The sequence below is a fragment of the Bubalus kerabau genome, unplaced genomic scaffold, assembly GCF_029407905.1.
Source record: "Bubalus kerabau isolate K-KA32 ecotype Philippines breed swamp buffalo unplaced genomic scaffold, PCC_UOA_SB_1v2 scaffold_40, whole genome shotgun sequence".
In the NCBI taxonomy this organism is placed as follows: Eukaryota; Metazoa; Chordata; class Mammalia; order Artiodactyla; family Bovidae; genus Bubalus; species Bubalus kerabau.
Window position 1 is genome coordinate 318,798 of NW_026577894.1, and position 15,422 is coordinate 334,219.

At 46.4% G+C, this 15,422-nt stretch overlaps 1 protein-coding gene across 1 annotated transcript; it reads right to left on the minus strand.

The window, feature by feature from the left end:
• Positions 1 to 69: 69 nt before the first annotated feature.
• On the minus strand, positions 70 to 1,902 carry LOC129640770 (liprin-alpha-1-like). The gene is made up of 2 exons (XM_055565821.1): positions 1,601 to 1,902; positions 70 to 955 (listed from the first exon to the last, which is right to left on the minus strand). The coding sequence occupies exons 1-2, from the start codon at positions 1,724 to 1,726 to the stop codon at positions 851 to 853; spliced, it is 231 nt and encodes a 76-aa protein (XP_055421796.1). The 5' UTR covers positions 1,727 to 1,902; the 3' UTR covers positions 70 to 850.
• Positions 1,903 to 15,422: the final 13,520 nt, after the last annotated feature.

Here is a 15,422-nt window from a genome sequence, read left to right on the forward strand (position 1 = left end):
AGCGTATTCATTTGAGGGGCCTGACAGACTGTGACAGTGCTATTTCTTAAGAGTCGCAGAAGGTTAATAACCTGTAGTCTTTTTTACGTGAATGGAGACTGAGACATGACTTGTCCTTGACTACGGTGGGAGGAATCACCTGGCTTGTGAATGAGGCAAGCAGATCAAAGTGTAACACAACTGGGCGCAGATTTCTCAAGCCTAGTTCTTCTAAAGCAGAGTTACACCATATGTATGAAACGCTCAAACCAGGACCAGAACTTGCTGCTGGTACAACTCCTGTGCGCCAGTTCAAAATCCATTTCAGGTCCCTCCCTGGTCATTAAGTAACCAATGTGGGCAAAGTCCTAACATTAAAAGTGAAAGGTCTTAAAAACGCTTTTCCCAGAATTCTGTATGTATTAAACTCTGCCACCTAATCTCCTGTTGCCAAAGAGTAGTGTGAATAGCTTATACAAACCTGTGCAAATATTTCTGTTTTGAGTTCTCACACAGAATTACTCACACCAAGCTACTAAACAAGGACACTTGCTGTACCACATGTTGGAGGGGTTCTCTCTGAGATGGTCTCACGGGGGAGGGGTGGGCAGGGTGGGCGCTGTCTGTCTGTGCACAGAGGAGAGGCGAGGCTCACAGGAAGAGGCCTGAACCCCCAGCACTCTTCTGTTTTCACAGTGACCGTTATAGGTAGTTTCTCATAAATCATGACACCCGCAGACACGACCGCCAGAAACATCATGATTCCACATGGTCACACAGCTCGGGCCTGAGGATCTGAGGGTGAGCAAATGCCACTTGACTTGTCTGGCCGCCGGTATCACTGTCACACATCCCTTCAAGGAGCGGAACCTCAGAAAACTAGAGAAGATGGCCAGGCAAGCTGCCTCAGCAGAGCCCACACAGCATGCTCCCATCTCTCCGAGAGAACGGGCTCCACAGACGTCACCAGACTCGCCTGAGTGAATCAGAAGGAAATTTCAGCATCATCAGGAACACATTTGACAGGGAGTTGCAGAGGGGTGGGGGTGGGGGTGGGGGAGGATGAACCGGGAGACTCAGGTTGACATATATACAGCACCGATACTACACATAAAGTCAACGAGTAAGGACCTAGTGCATAGCACAGGGAAATCTACTCAGTGCTCTGTGGTGAAGTAAATGGGCAGGAAATCTAAAAGAGAGGGAGATACGTAGATAGATAGATAGATAGATAGATAGATAGATGACTGATTCACTTTGCTGTACAGCAGAAATTGACACAGCAGTGTAAAGCAACTATACGCCAATAAATGAATGAATGGATGAATGAATTTTTAGAAAAGGAACACACTGGGCACCCTAGAACTTGTAGAAATGAGGAGTCCACACCCAGGGTGCAGCACAGCGCTAGGGCTGCCCTAATGTTGGTTCACTGCCAACGGACTGCCTGGACCAGGCCTCTTCTACCCCAGAGATCTCAACGCAGAGGCGGGGAGGCAGCCAGTTGCGGTCTCGCCAGAGCTCTGCTCTTGCTCACGCAGCCATGCCAAGGCTGAGATCACTGGGGAACAAGGGACCCACAGTCCACCTCAGGACAACAGACACAGCTGCCGTCAGTTACTTCGTGAACATCCTGCTGCAGTTTCCTGTTCACGTCCTCGGACTTGAGGAGGTCCTTCCTGGCCGTGTCCAGGTCCTCCTTCAGCTCTGTCACATGGGCAAAGAGGGCTGCCAGGCGCTCCTCCATCTGGCTCTGCTCCTGCTTGTCTATGACTTCCTGGAGGTTGATCACCTTAGCCAGGTCCTCCTCGTGGCTTAGAGGGTCTCTAAGGGGGAAAGGAAGCCTTAGACAGCCTTGTTTTGAGAGGGAGGGACCACAGCACTTCCGGGCAATCGGTGAGGTCAAAACTGCCTTCTGCGCTCTGGGAGCTCACAAGACCCTCACAGCCACTCAGACCTACATGGTATGTTGGTGAGAGGTCCCGACAGCCCCACACAGACTGGATGGTAAGACAAGAACCAGACAGAGGGTGAGACCAAGGACTTGCCTTTCCATTGGCGCTTGGCATGTTTTCTTGCTCATGATTTACATCTAGCACCCTGTGCGTTAGTAGCTTTTCCTGGTTATTCTCCTCTTTAAGAATCATCTGCTAAAACCAAAAAGTTGAATTAGAGTAAAGAAATAAGTAAAGACAGCAAAACACCTGGAAATATTCAAGTCTAAACTGAAAATGCAACATATAAAGAAAATACATGGTGATGCTATCCATCCCGAATACCACCAGGTGATTAGAGTCAGAATTTGTCTTCTGCTGGACAAAGGGGGTACTTAAGAGATCCTGCAGCTCTGAGCCACAAGTCTAGTTTACTAGTCATTAAAATAACCCAGGTGGGCAGGTTCTCAATCAGAACGATAAATAACATCTGATGCCCACCACTACAGCTTTCATTCTTTTTTAAAATCAAAGGATTCAAATGACAAACCCTTCACGGAAATTACACAAAGACTGATCAAACTTACCTCTTTATGTGTGGCACCTAATTCTTCTTCTAACAAACTACACCTTTCGAGTGCTACTTGTAATCACGCTCTCAACTCAAATAAAAGGGGCCAAGTCACCTTGTGTTGATGTGTGTATATACGTTAGTACACTTCTTAGTGTATACTCACCCTAATACATAGATACTGTCACAGAATACCTTTAATGTCTCTCATTGATCTTAACGTCAAGAGAATCTGCTTGTTAACAGCTTTAAATTCTAAATTTGAGAGAACAAAATGTTATCCTAAATTAATTCTATTACCCAGTTTTTAACTGCAAGTTGATATACAGAATATAATAAATCTTGAGACATTCATGCCAACGAATACTTTTTAACTGGGGGTTTCCCAGGTGGCTCAGTGGTAAAGAATCCGCTTGCCAATACAAGAGGGCAGGTTCGATCTCTGGGTCGGGAAGATTGCCTGGAGTGGAAGATGGACACCCACTCCAGTATTCACGCCTGGGAAGCCCCATGAAGAGAGGAGCGTGGTGGGCTACAGTCCACAGCGTCACAAAGATTTGGACATGACTGAGCATGTACACAGGCAATGCTTTTTAACTATATAAAACTCTGACTTCTTACAGAAAAAAATATATATACAAGAATTCAAGAAGCTCAAAAGTCAAGTAGTTACATAAATACATGCATCATCCACCTAACAAGACAGCAAGTGTACAAATCCAGGATGGTTGGGTGGCTGGTACCTTCTCGTCCAGGGTCTTGTGGTGCTCAAACAGCAATTTTGGTGCCCTGAGCACCTCCACGTCGCTGGTAATGCTGGCTAGCTTGCTGCTATTTGCGCCTGCTGCATGCCCACCGTCATCTGGAGGGACGGCACATACCAGGAAACCAGGCACTCCAGGAGCTCCAGCAGCAGCTGCGCCTGCTGCTTGCCCACCGTCATCTGGAGGGACGGCACATACCAGGAAACCAGGCACTCCAGGTGCTCCAGCAGCAGCTGCAGGGCAGGGCCAAAGGAGCACCATCAACCTCATGCTTGATTCAGGGCCAATAACTCCTCTCAGACTCACCCTATAGCGGAAAGCATACTAAGGCACATCGGAATCCCGCCAGTTCAAGCTAAAGTTAGAGTGGACTTTCCCAGGGGCCCAGTAGTTAAGACTCCACACTTCTGCAGGGGTCATTGGTTTTAATCCCTGATCAGGGAACTAAGATCCCACACAAAGTGTAGCATGGACAAAAATGTAAGTTAAGAGAACTCCCCCCTCAAATGTTCTAAAATTACATTAGCTCTCATCATAAATTTGAAGCAAGGTATGAGAATCCCGAACTGATCCACCCTGGTCTGCTCAGTGGGAAGGTATGAAAAATGACTTGAAAATCAGACAGAGTTTAAAGACACCAAAACGGAGGCCAGTGGTGACCCCCCGTGGGGCAAATGTCAACACTTGAGAATCCCCTTACTGACCCTGGTATTGCTTCTTTCCACTCTAAGCTCAGTGATTTCTTCTTAATCTTTCAAGAAGCTGCTCCCTGCATATTTTTAGTTCTTCAGTAGCAGTTGGAAACTCCTAGAAAACAGTTAAATGAGAAACTAAATGCAAACATAAATTAAAAATGAGAGCGAGACTGTGAAGACTGACCCTGTCAAGTCTCTCCAGGCTCCACACAAAGGATCTCCTTGCCCCTCCACAGAAGAGGCGGTCCACTGACCCCACGACCACACAGACCACCACAACTCAGACCAGCCTTCGGCCTCCACCTCGACCTGGCAGGCACGTGGCAAGGGAGCACCTGGAATCCAAGCCTGCCTTCTCAAGACCCAGGGAGGGCTGAGAAGCTTTCCAAAACATAAATCTAACAACAAAGTGGATAAAGAGGTTCTTAAATGACACACAGACCAATGACCTAGAGCCACTGGGGAGAGTGAAGAATAAAGGGAAGGTCTACAGGGCCACCAAGCTTTGGAGTGTTCCTCTGGGAGAAAGGCGGATGGCACCTCAGGGCCATCTGTTAGCCTGACTCCACTGAAGCCACCCAGTCATTCAATCAAGTGGTTAAAATGTTAAATTTATGTTATATGTATTTTACCATAATTTGCGTGCACATGGGGCCCTCCACATGGTGAACTTTCTCAAACTGAACCACATGGAATCTTTCGTTCTATTTTTCTTTGCAGAAATAAAAAAATCCTGGGCTACGTATCCCCTACTACATACTGAGTGTCCAGCACCCAGAACAGTGCCCAGCACTTGTAAGAGGCATGTAGTAGACATGTGTAGCTATGAGGGTGTATGTCATACATGTAAGCAGTAGGTACCCATCATTAAAATACTGGACACACTGGTCTGTGCTTTGTAAGATGGGAGACATTAACAGGCTTAGGCTTTCTGCTTCAAGGACTGACTCTCGAGCTCGATCCTCATGCCCAGAGACTCCTCCAGCCAGTGTATCCTTTCTTTGGAAGAAGGGAGACGTTAAGGGGCTTAGCCTTTCTGCTTCAAGGACTGACTTTATAGCTTAGTCCACGTGCCCCAGTGACTCCTCCAGCCAGTGTTTCCCTTCTTGTGGGGCCCCCCGCCCATCCTCCACGTGGCACCTGCACAACCTCTTACAAGGTAATCCTGCTGGGGTCGATCCTGCCCACTAAGGCCAAAGCGCCCTGGCCGGCAGGGCCCACAACCATGCTAACAAAATGAAACACAACCCCAACGCTTCGCTGGGTGAGGCCCAATCTGACGGGCCCAGCCCCCGGCTGCTCTCACCTCAGGCCACTCTGCTTCCAGGACTTGGGCCGAGGCCAAGTTCTTCCTGGTCTTGGTCTTTGCCTTGGGGTTGCAACACTGAAAAAGTGCCCACAGGCGGGACCTTCTGTTACACAGCCTCGCGGATGGGGGCAGCCCCCCACTTCAGGACCTGCCGAGAAGGGGGGCGCCCTATGGGGCAGCCCAGGCTTCCAGACCGAGACGCTGGAAAGCTCCTCCCTGGGGTGGTGGTGGAAGGTGGGTGAAGGCTGCTGAGACTGAGCTTACAAGGACACCGCCCCCTCCCCAGCCTCAAGTCCCTCAGGCCCTAAGTGAACAGACAGCTCTGTTCCCACTGGACGTGTGTGTCAGAGGAAACTCTGGAGAAGGCAGCATCACTCAGAACCTCTAGGGTTTTCCAAACATAATGTCCAACATGCAACCAAAGAAGCAAAAAAGGGTGTAACAACAAACAGGACCAAGAGAAAAAGAGCTGAACCAGATCCAGAGGTATCAGATGTATATCAGCATATCAGAAGTGTGCTAGAGGTATCAGATGCAAATGTCACCTGTTCAAAAATATACTTGACAAAAGGAAAAATTTCTGAGAATCAAAACCAACTCTAGAACTTTACAATAACAGTGACTGAATTTAAGAACTCAGTCTCTGGGCTTAACATCAAATTGGACGTAGCTGAAGAGAGGATCAGTGAACTGAAGGATTGGTCAGGTAAAAATATATATAAGAGAGAGAGAAAAAAAGGATAGAATATATTGAAGGAGCCCCTTGTTAAACTACGTTGTTAAAAAGTATAAATGGGGACTCTCATGGTGGAGAAAAGACAGAAAGGGGAATAAGAAATGCCTCCAGGGGTTGAAACTAAAGAGCCTCTTAATGAAAGTGAAAGAGGAGAGTGAAAAAGCTGGCATAAAACTCAACATTCAAAAAATGAAAATCATGGCATCCGGCCCCATCACTTCATGGCAAATAAATGGAGAAACAATGGAAACAGTGACAGACTTTATTTTCTTGGGCTCCAAAATTACTGCAGATGGTGAAATTAAGAGATGCTTGCTTCTTGGAAGGAAACCTATGACAAACCTAGACAGCATATTAAAAAGCAGAGACATTACTTTGCCGACAAAGGTTCACTGAGTCAAAGCTATGGTTTTTCCAGTAGTCAGGTATGGACGTAAGAGTTGCCCCATGAAGAAGGCTGAATGCCGAAGAATCAATGCTTCTGAACTGGGGAGTTGGAGAAGACTCTTGAGAGCCCCTTGGACTGCCAGGAGAGCCAACAAGTCACTCCTAAAGCAAATCAGACCTGAATATTCACTGCAAAGACCGATGCCGAAGCTCCAATACTTTGGCCACCTGATGCGAAGAACTGACTCATTGGAAAAGAACCTGATGCTGGGGAAGGCTGAGGGCAGGAGGAGAAGGGGACAACAGAGGATGAGATGGTTGGATGGCATCACCGACTTGATGGTCATGAGCCTGAGCAAACTCCGGAGTTGGTGATGGACAGAGAAGCCTGGTGTGCTGCAGTCCATGGGGTCGCAACGGGGCAGATACTGAGCGACTGAACTGGCTGACAGGGACAGTGGCAAGATTTGGTTCAAGACTCAGACCACTGACTCAAAAATGAAAATCACCCATTGGTTTCAGCAGCTCTGTGGGTGCCTAAGGCTAGAAGAACATGTTCAAGTGCTCAGAGGAAAAATGGTGTGGCTTTTAATGGCAGAGCAACACTGAGAGCTGACTTTCCAAGAGCAAGGAAGTCAGAAAATAATGGACTGGCATCTGTAAAATGCTGAAAAACAAATAACCACCAACCTGGAATTCTATACCCAAGAAAAACACTCTTTGAAAATGAAAGCAAAATAAAGACTTTTAGGGCAAATGGAAATGAGACAACTCATCACCCACACACATGCACTAAAAAAATATTAAGGCAGTGCTTTGGGGAAAAAAAAAAAGTAGTCTCTGATGGAAATATAAAAAACAAGTAGAGACCAACAATGAGGTAACTGTGAGGGTAAATACTAACTTTACAAAACAATGATGTTAACGCCAAATATATATCTAACAGTTCAAAGTGTAACAGTGACAAGGAGGAAACAGTCGTGTCAGGGAGGCAGTAAAAGTACTAAGTTAGACTTCAATGTAAAACACACGCTGTGTCTCTGAATGTGCACCCAACAATCTGACAGAGGAGCACAGAACTAGAGAAACATTTCAAACTTCTAAAAGAAGGCAAGAGCAAAGAACACAGACTAGGTGGGACAAACAGAAAACACACAGCAACATGGTGTCTACACACTGAATATCAACATTATAAACAGAGCAAATACTCTCATTAAAAGATAAAGTGTCAAACTGATTCCAATGAAAACTACACACTATTCACAGAGCTACATGTTAAGATGGAATATCTTTTAGACAGGTGAACCTAAAAGATACCCAGGCCAACAAGGACAGAAAACCGATGTGGCAATATCACTGTCAAATAGTCTCTAAAAAAGAAGCATTTCTAGCGATAAAAAGAAGCATCTCATACTGATACAAGTTCAGTCTAGCAAGAAGATGAGGATTCTAAATTTGAATGTACCTAATAACATAACTTCAAAATATCAATACATAAAAACCAACAGAAATAGAAAAGGAGTAACAGCCGAGTTCATAATCCCAGTGGGAGATGTTAAAGACACATCTCTCGTGGAACTGGGCCCCCTGGTATGTAGTCACCTGCAGCCATGAAGTACCTGAAATGTGGCTGCTCTACAATCAGATACGCTGCAGGCATGAAACACACACTGGATTTTAAAGACTTAGCGTGAAAAAAAGAACGTGAACTGCCGGGAGCCGGCGAGAGACATTCCACTCGTGACAAAGGTCATGAGGAAGGGGGCTCGGCATACGCAAAGGCGGGATCGAGCCTCGGGAGTGCCCCCCAAAAAACCAGAGTCTGCCTACTTTATTGCTTTGTGCTCTCACCTCTGACTTTACTGGGGGCTGTCCCCCACCACCATCTCACTCTCTCTGTCAAAGAGTTAACTTACAGCTCCAATTAATAAAGTTCCTGGGCAATTAGGAGTGTTTAAATCCAAACCCCTCAGATGGCTCTCTAACTCGCCTGACAAGTTTACCCGGACACCTACAGCTATGCATACGATTGTTTACAGTCTCCCAGCCTCCAGAGGCACGGGAAGCTTAAGATATTCAAATAGCTTAGAGCCTCTCAGAGAATTAGAAACTGTCAGAATAAAACTAGTAAAAGATTTCATTGATGAGCCAATGTTTGTTGCCAAGTTTTCACATCCCCTGAATTGTATCCTTGAATGTGCATTAATTAATATAGTTGGTATGTAGAAAAAATAAGTAGTGGCCTGGTGTTAGTAACTTTAGACCCTTAAGGTACTAAATTCTTTCCTTTGTAAACCCATTACACATCCACCCTATAGGAACGTAATCTTATCTTCGGAAGATGGCGCCAAACCTTAAAATAACTACTCTTAGAGAAAATAAGTCTTTGTTGATAAGTGCTTGTCAAGAGTCATGAAATGTTAATAGGCCTCTGGCCAGAAGATGATGTAAATCACCTAAACCATTTGTATACGATAAATCTGCAGGAAAGAAACCCTGGTTTTTGATAAGCATCAAAGACTGCTGATTTTGCATCCCCTATTGTCCTCTATGTGTAACTTAGGGTATAAAAGCCCCTGTTGAAAATAAAGCTATGGGCCTTGCTCACCAACGCTTGGTCTCCCCATGTCATTCTTCCCTTTAACTTCCAGCTGAGTGTCCATCTGGAGCGTGGATGTCCTCTGCGACCATTTATTTGCCTGGGCTTCTAAGACCCACTCGAGAAGGTGTCTAAGGTGGGGCACCTTCCGCTATTCGAGAGGGCGCCTGTGGCCTCCGTGGTCAGAGCTAACCTGGTGTCACGGGTTATATTGATTTTCCGCGTAAACCAAGCCACTCAGCTTCTTTTCTCCACTGAATTTTCCTACTGAGCTATCCTCATTCTATTCCTCTTTATTATCTCTAATTAACATTTGAATAGGTCGCCTAGCCGTCTCTCCTTCGAATACCCTGGATCAGCCGGGGCTGGACCCCGGCAGTGAACTATTTCATTAGGTTTTATCATGTTGATGACACACGGAAATGATAATATTTGGGGTGTGTTAAAATAAAATATATTACAGGTAATTTCACCTACTTCTGCTTTTATTCAACGTGGCTACCGGAATCTGAATTACATGAGTGACAAGCCTGATCTGACTGATACACATGGAACATTGCATTCCCACTGATACATATTCAAGAGCCCAAGGAACATATAACAGAAAGAATATGTATTGAGCCATTAGGAAAGCTTGAATTATTTCAAAGGACTGAAATAATGCAGAGTATATTTAGGGATTGCAATGGGCTGACGGTTTATGGGCCCTCAAACTTCACCCAGCACGTGGTGATGATCTGAGGAGGCAGGCACTCTGGGAAGGGTCAGGCCAGGAGGGAATGGGCTCCTGTGCTGCGAGGACAGGGAGAAGCAGGAGGCAGTCTAGGAACCAGGAAACAGGCCTCACCAGATGTGGCCCCTGCTGGTGATCTTGGGACTCCCCAGCCTCAGGACTACAAGAAACAACTTTCTGTTGTTTATCAGCTAGTCTATGGGATTTATAACAGTAACCCCAAAAGCCTATGACGGGGCTCTTCATGGAATTAAGCTAGAAATCAAAAAAGGATCACTGGAAAAAGCTCCCCAAACATTGCGAAGTTAAATGACATACTGCTTGAAGAATTTCATGGATAATGATTTTGAAAAACACAATGAAAATTAGAAAATACTTTTCCATAAAAGATAATGAAAATCTGGCTTATTCAAACCTGTGGGACACAGCGACTGTGTCTAGAGGGTAACTTAAAGCCTTAAACACATACACTGGAAAAGAAGGAAGGCTAAAAATCAATTAAGCCTCTCTCCCAAGAAACCAGGGAAAAAACATAGCAAATGAAACACAACATAGATGGGGAAAAAAGGGAGCAGAAAACAAGGAAACAGAAAGCAAATATGAAGTTTTTTAAAAACAAAGCCAAAAGTTTGCTCTTTGAAAGAACTGATAAACCCCTAGAGAGACTTATTAAGAGAAAGAGACAAAGCTCAAATCACCAGCATCAGGGGTTTTTAAAAGGGGAGACAACACATCTTGCAGATAAGAAAAATATTATGAACCACAGTTCACTTACTAACTGGAGAGTCTGCTCGCCTCAATAACTTCCTAGCAGGAGGGAAATGCTTTACTGAAATAGACCCAAGAAGACATACAAAATCAGAAAATTTTATTTGCATGAAAAAAATTACATCTGAAATTAAAAGCCTCCCCACAATAAAACCAACTGGTTTTGCCAATCAATTCTTCCAAAATTCTAGGGAAGAAAACAGTCATCTCACAGGAATTCTTGCAGTAAACAAGGAACACTCTCCAACCTTGTTTTATAAGACTAGCATAACCTTGATACTAAATCCAACCAGGAAGAAGTACAAGAAAGTAAAATTACAGACTCTGAGTATAGATGAAATAATCCTAAATAAAACACTAAGAAATAAAGTCCAACTGAAGGAGAATACATTGAGATCAGGTTGGGGTCGTTTTAGAATCACAAAATTTTTTAAAAGTTAAATCACATAAAAGAAAAATAATCACATACAAGAAAAATTACCTGTTTCAAAATCTGCAGAAAATAAACAAGAAAATTTAATGTAATAATTTTAGTGCACGACTAAGAAAAAACTCTTAGTAAACTAACAGAGAAGAATTTACATATTTTGATTAAACTGTCTACAGAAAAGCTAATATCATGTGTGATGGTGAAATACTGAAAGCTTTTCCTCTGATAATGTGAAAGAGACAAGGATACTTATTCTCACTACTTCTGTTCACCAATGTACTGGAGATCCTAGTCCATACAATAAGGCAAGAAAAAGGAAAGGGTTATCACAGTTGCAAAGGGGAAAAAAGAACTTATTTGCAGACATAATTGTGTATACATAAATAAATACAATTAGAATGATTTGAAATATATGGATTTACCAAGTGAATATAGAAAAGTAAATTCTGTATCTATTAGGAATTTATAATGGCACTGAAAATATCAAGATATCTAATTAAACATGTGTAAGACATACAGCAAACTATAAACTTCTAAGATAAATTAAAGAAGATCTTAAAAAATGGAGAGCTATCTATATTGTGTTCACGGATTATAAGAACAACATAAAGACACACACACACAGAGTTAACCGTGTGAGGTGATGCGTATGTAAGGCAATCATTCCATGACATCTGTGGGCATCAAGTCATCACAATGTAGACTTTAAATACACATAAACTGTATCTGTCAATGACTCCTTAGTGAAGCTGGGGGTCTAAAATCAGGGCCTGGCACCTGGTAGTTGGCAGGTGTGGGAACCCAGGTTCACGTGCAGGCTGTACACACTCTTAATCACAGGTGAGACCTGAAGCAACCCAGCAACTCTCTATTTTTCTTTCTCTGTTTTGCTCTGTTCCCCTTGCCATTTGTGTTTAACCGATTCCCAGTATCGAGTGAGCAGTGTCAATGCAGCAATAACGTTTCCCCATCTAAGGCAGGAGCATGTAACACCAACAGACTTCCCATCGCCCCGAGATAACTGGGGTGCCCCATCACAACAGAAAGCAAAGAAACACGACAGTCCCCGCGAGAGAGCTGCCCCACGGCAGGGGGAACTAGGTCCACCAGACGTCCCAAGGGGACCCCCAGGGGCTTGGAGCCCAGGCTGGGCCCCTCAGCTTGAGGCCACACTTGCCTTTCCACCATTCTGGGGGTCCTGGCAGAAGAAAGCCAGGCCAAGGAAGGGGGAGGGTGTGGCCGGCCTGTGGGACTCAGGGCAGGACTGACTTGGGTCTGTGCTGGGCTCCACGTCCAGTCACCACCCTTGGAGTGTACAAAGCTCTTGGGATCATTGCAGGTTTTTGGCAAAAAGCAATGGAGCTGAAGTCACTTAGGATGGTTTTTTTAAAAAAAATCCTCACTGAGGATTCCCTCAGTGCCAGCCTCGGCTCCTAGTGAGATGCAGACTCCTGGTCATCCATGGCTCTGCCCGCAGCCTGCCATGGCAAGGGGAGGCTACCGGACACTGGGTGCCAAATGGGGTTCTTCCCTCACTTTGAGTGAAGGGCTGCACCCCCCCAGGATGAACCCAGCTCAACCCTCCACCTCTGATGCTGAGGCGCCCATGCCTCCCACGACCGGAGGATCCAGCCTCTCCCGGGGCCTCTGTGTCACCGCACAAGCCTCGTCCATGCGGCCCCAGCAGACAGGGTGAGTCCTGTGCGGAGCCTCCCAGCTCGCTGGCCTCGCTGCCCACATCAGGCCCTTGTATGTCCACTGAATGAGTGGATGAGGGCCCCTCACAATGACGGTGATGGTGACGAGGAGGAGGAAGTGAAGCGGGCTGAGATCCAAGTGTCAGTCCCTGATTCAGCCATCTGTGTGTATGAACTCATTTAACCTCATGACAAGATTGTGTGTTGGGGTTGGGGGGTAGGGGGTGGGTCCTGCCACTGTTCTCACCTTGGAGCCAGCAAGTTCACTCTCGGTGTCCAGGGGTGGCTGCAGCCACTGGCCACAGACTGGACAGCTTTAACACAAATTCATTCCCCCCCCCCCAGTTCTGGAGTCAGAAACCTGTGATCAAGGTGTGGGCAGGGCTGAGCTCCCTCCAGAGGCTCCAGAGGAGGGTCCCTCTGGCCTGGTCCAGTCCTTGGGGGACGCCAGGCCTCCCTGGGCTTCTGGCCACATCACCCCGACCTCTGCGTCCATCTGCACAAACCTTCTCCCCTGGGTGGCTCTGTGCCTCAGATCACCCCCTCTTTTCTTCCAAGGACACCTGTCGTTGGATTTAGGGTCCACATGCATCCCGGGTGATCTGGTGCAGGGGTCAGGAACTTACTTCCATCTGCCGAGACCTTTCATCGGAATAAGGCCACCTCTGGAGGCTGCAGAAGGATGGATGGCTTTCGGAGCCACCACTCAGCCCAACATACTTGTCATGAAGCCACAGGGCAGAGCCTCACTGGGCTTGGTGAAGGGAGCTTCGAGGAAGCAGGGCCCAGTCCTGGGGCTGCCTCAAGAAAACAGTTAGGATCAGGACACTCGGGCACAGAGACCAGATGGGCAGGGCTCGGAGGTGTGCTGGTGGGCGTGGGGCTCACCTGCAGGGAGCCTGGAGCCTGACATGACGGCCCAGGGCTGGGGGACACAGTGCATGATTTGGGAATGGACACATCCCAGCGTGGACGAGGGGAGGCAGGCCCAGGGGCTCAGGCCAGGGGAGCCCAGATCTTCCTGCTGCCCTCAAGGGGCAGGTCAGATGGGCACAGGAGGGAGCCGTGGTTTCAGCAACCTGGGTCGGAGTCCTGGTCTGCTGCTGTGTGGTCTCTGGTGAGTGACTCAGCCTCTCTGAGCCCACCGGAGAAGTGCTCGGTGGTGCCCGGGAAACAACGCATGCATTTTGGAACTGGGAGAAGAATCCTCGTCACTTATTGGTACAGCTCAATCTTTTCTGGAGGCCATAACCAATGTCTTTATGTTTGATGTTCATTTCAAAGTCAAGAAGTTTTTAAAAACATATGTGTGGCAAAGGATTTAATTGGACTTGGAAAGGCTCTTCTTTCTCCTTTATGAGCATGGCCATTTCATTATCATATGAGCAATAATGATATATGACTGAATATTCACATCACCAGTGAGAACTTCCCCAGTGCCAGACTCCAAGTTAAGTACTTTAGGATAACCCAGTGATGTAATGACTTGTTTCCCAGGTGGTTCAGCAGAAAAGAACCCGACAGCCAATGTAGGAGATGCAGGAGACCTGGGTTCAATTCCTGGGTTGGGAAGATCCCCTGGAGGAGGAAATGGCAACCCATTTCAGTATTCTTGCCTGAAAAATTCCACAGAGAGAGGATCTTAGGGGCTACAGGGCTGCAAAGAGTTTGACACGTATGAGCCACTGAACATGCACACGGTCGTGTAAATACTGTTGTTATCTCTGACAAATGGTGAAGCTTCGGTGTTGTTGATTAGTCATCAGATTTTGTCTGATTCTTTGTGACCCCACGGAGTAGACACTCCATGGAATTCTCTAGGCCAGAATACTGGAGTGGGTGGTGTTTCCCTTCTCCAGGGGATTTTTCTGACTCCCCAAGTATTGTAAGACTAAACTTCAGAATTCTTGTTTTTCTTTCATTTCAAATAGCCTTTGGGAATCTGAAAGGACAGTGTAGGTACTTTCAAGATGTCTTCTGCAAAACAAAGCCCTTTCGGCAAATGTGGTCATAATACCCAGGTGGGTGTCGCTGTTGTAAGTGTCACATATCAGCCAGAGGCAAATTCTGAGCTCTTCCTCTGGCAGAAACAAATTGACAAAATAAAGCAAGAAAGAGAGCTGGGAAAACAAACCACATCAACAAGTGGAAAAGCGTTCCTCATGAGACAAAGCTAGAGAAAAACCCAACATCCTTGTGGCCCAAAAACCCTCTTAGAAATGAATGTTCCATAAGGAAGAGACGAATCATGTCAAGTTCCAAGGAGAGGCAATGCTCATGGCCAGTGTAGCTTAGAGACGGCCTGACCACTCGATGAAGACACACACCAATGTAAACCCTTTGCAGACAGCAGTGACGGTCATCACCATAGTAAGTGTTTAGTCTGGGGACAACCTGCCCTGGGCGCCAATAAGCGAGCAGACCTGGTTCTCTTCCTCTGCCCCCACACCATTCACTCATAATGGCAGCTCAGGTGCTTTCGTGCCCTGCCTGCCTGTCTGGCTCATCCATGAGCTTGGACCACCTCCAGGGAAGGACTCCGCCTTCTCTTCTCTATGTGCCATGAATCTGCACACAGTGGGCCTTCAGAACCTCAGGAGACTCACCCCACCCCCACTATAGCCAGACCCTCCCCAGGCATTAAAACAGCTGTGGAATCACTTTGGCCCAAGTCCTACTTACGGATCCTTGGAGCCCACTACAGCCTCTACGGCATGATTAATCAGGCCCTTTATACACAGATTCCTGCCTGTCAGATCTGAGCTTTGGATTCATGGTCAGCTCTGTCCCTCCCGTGGCAGCCAGGTGGGTCGCAATGCA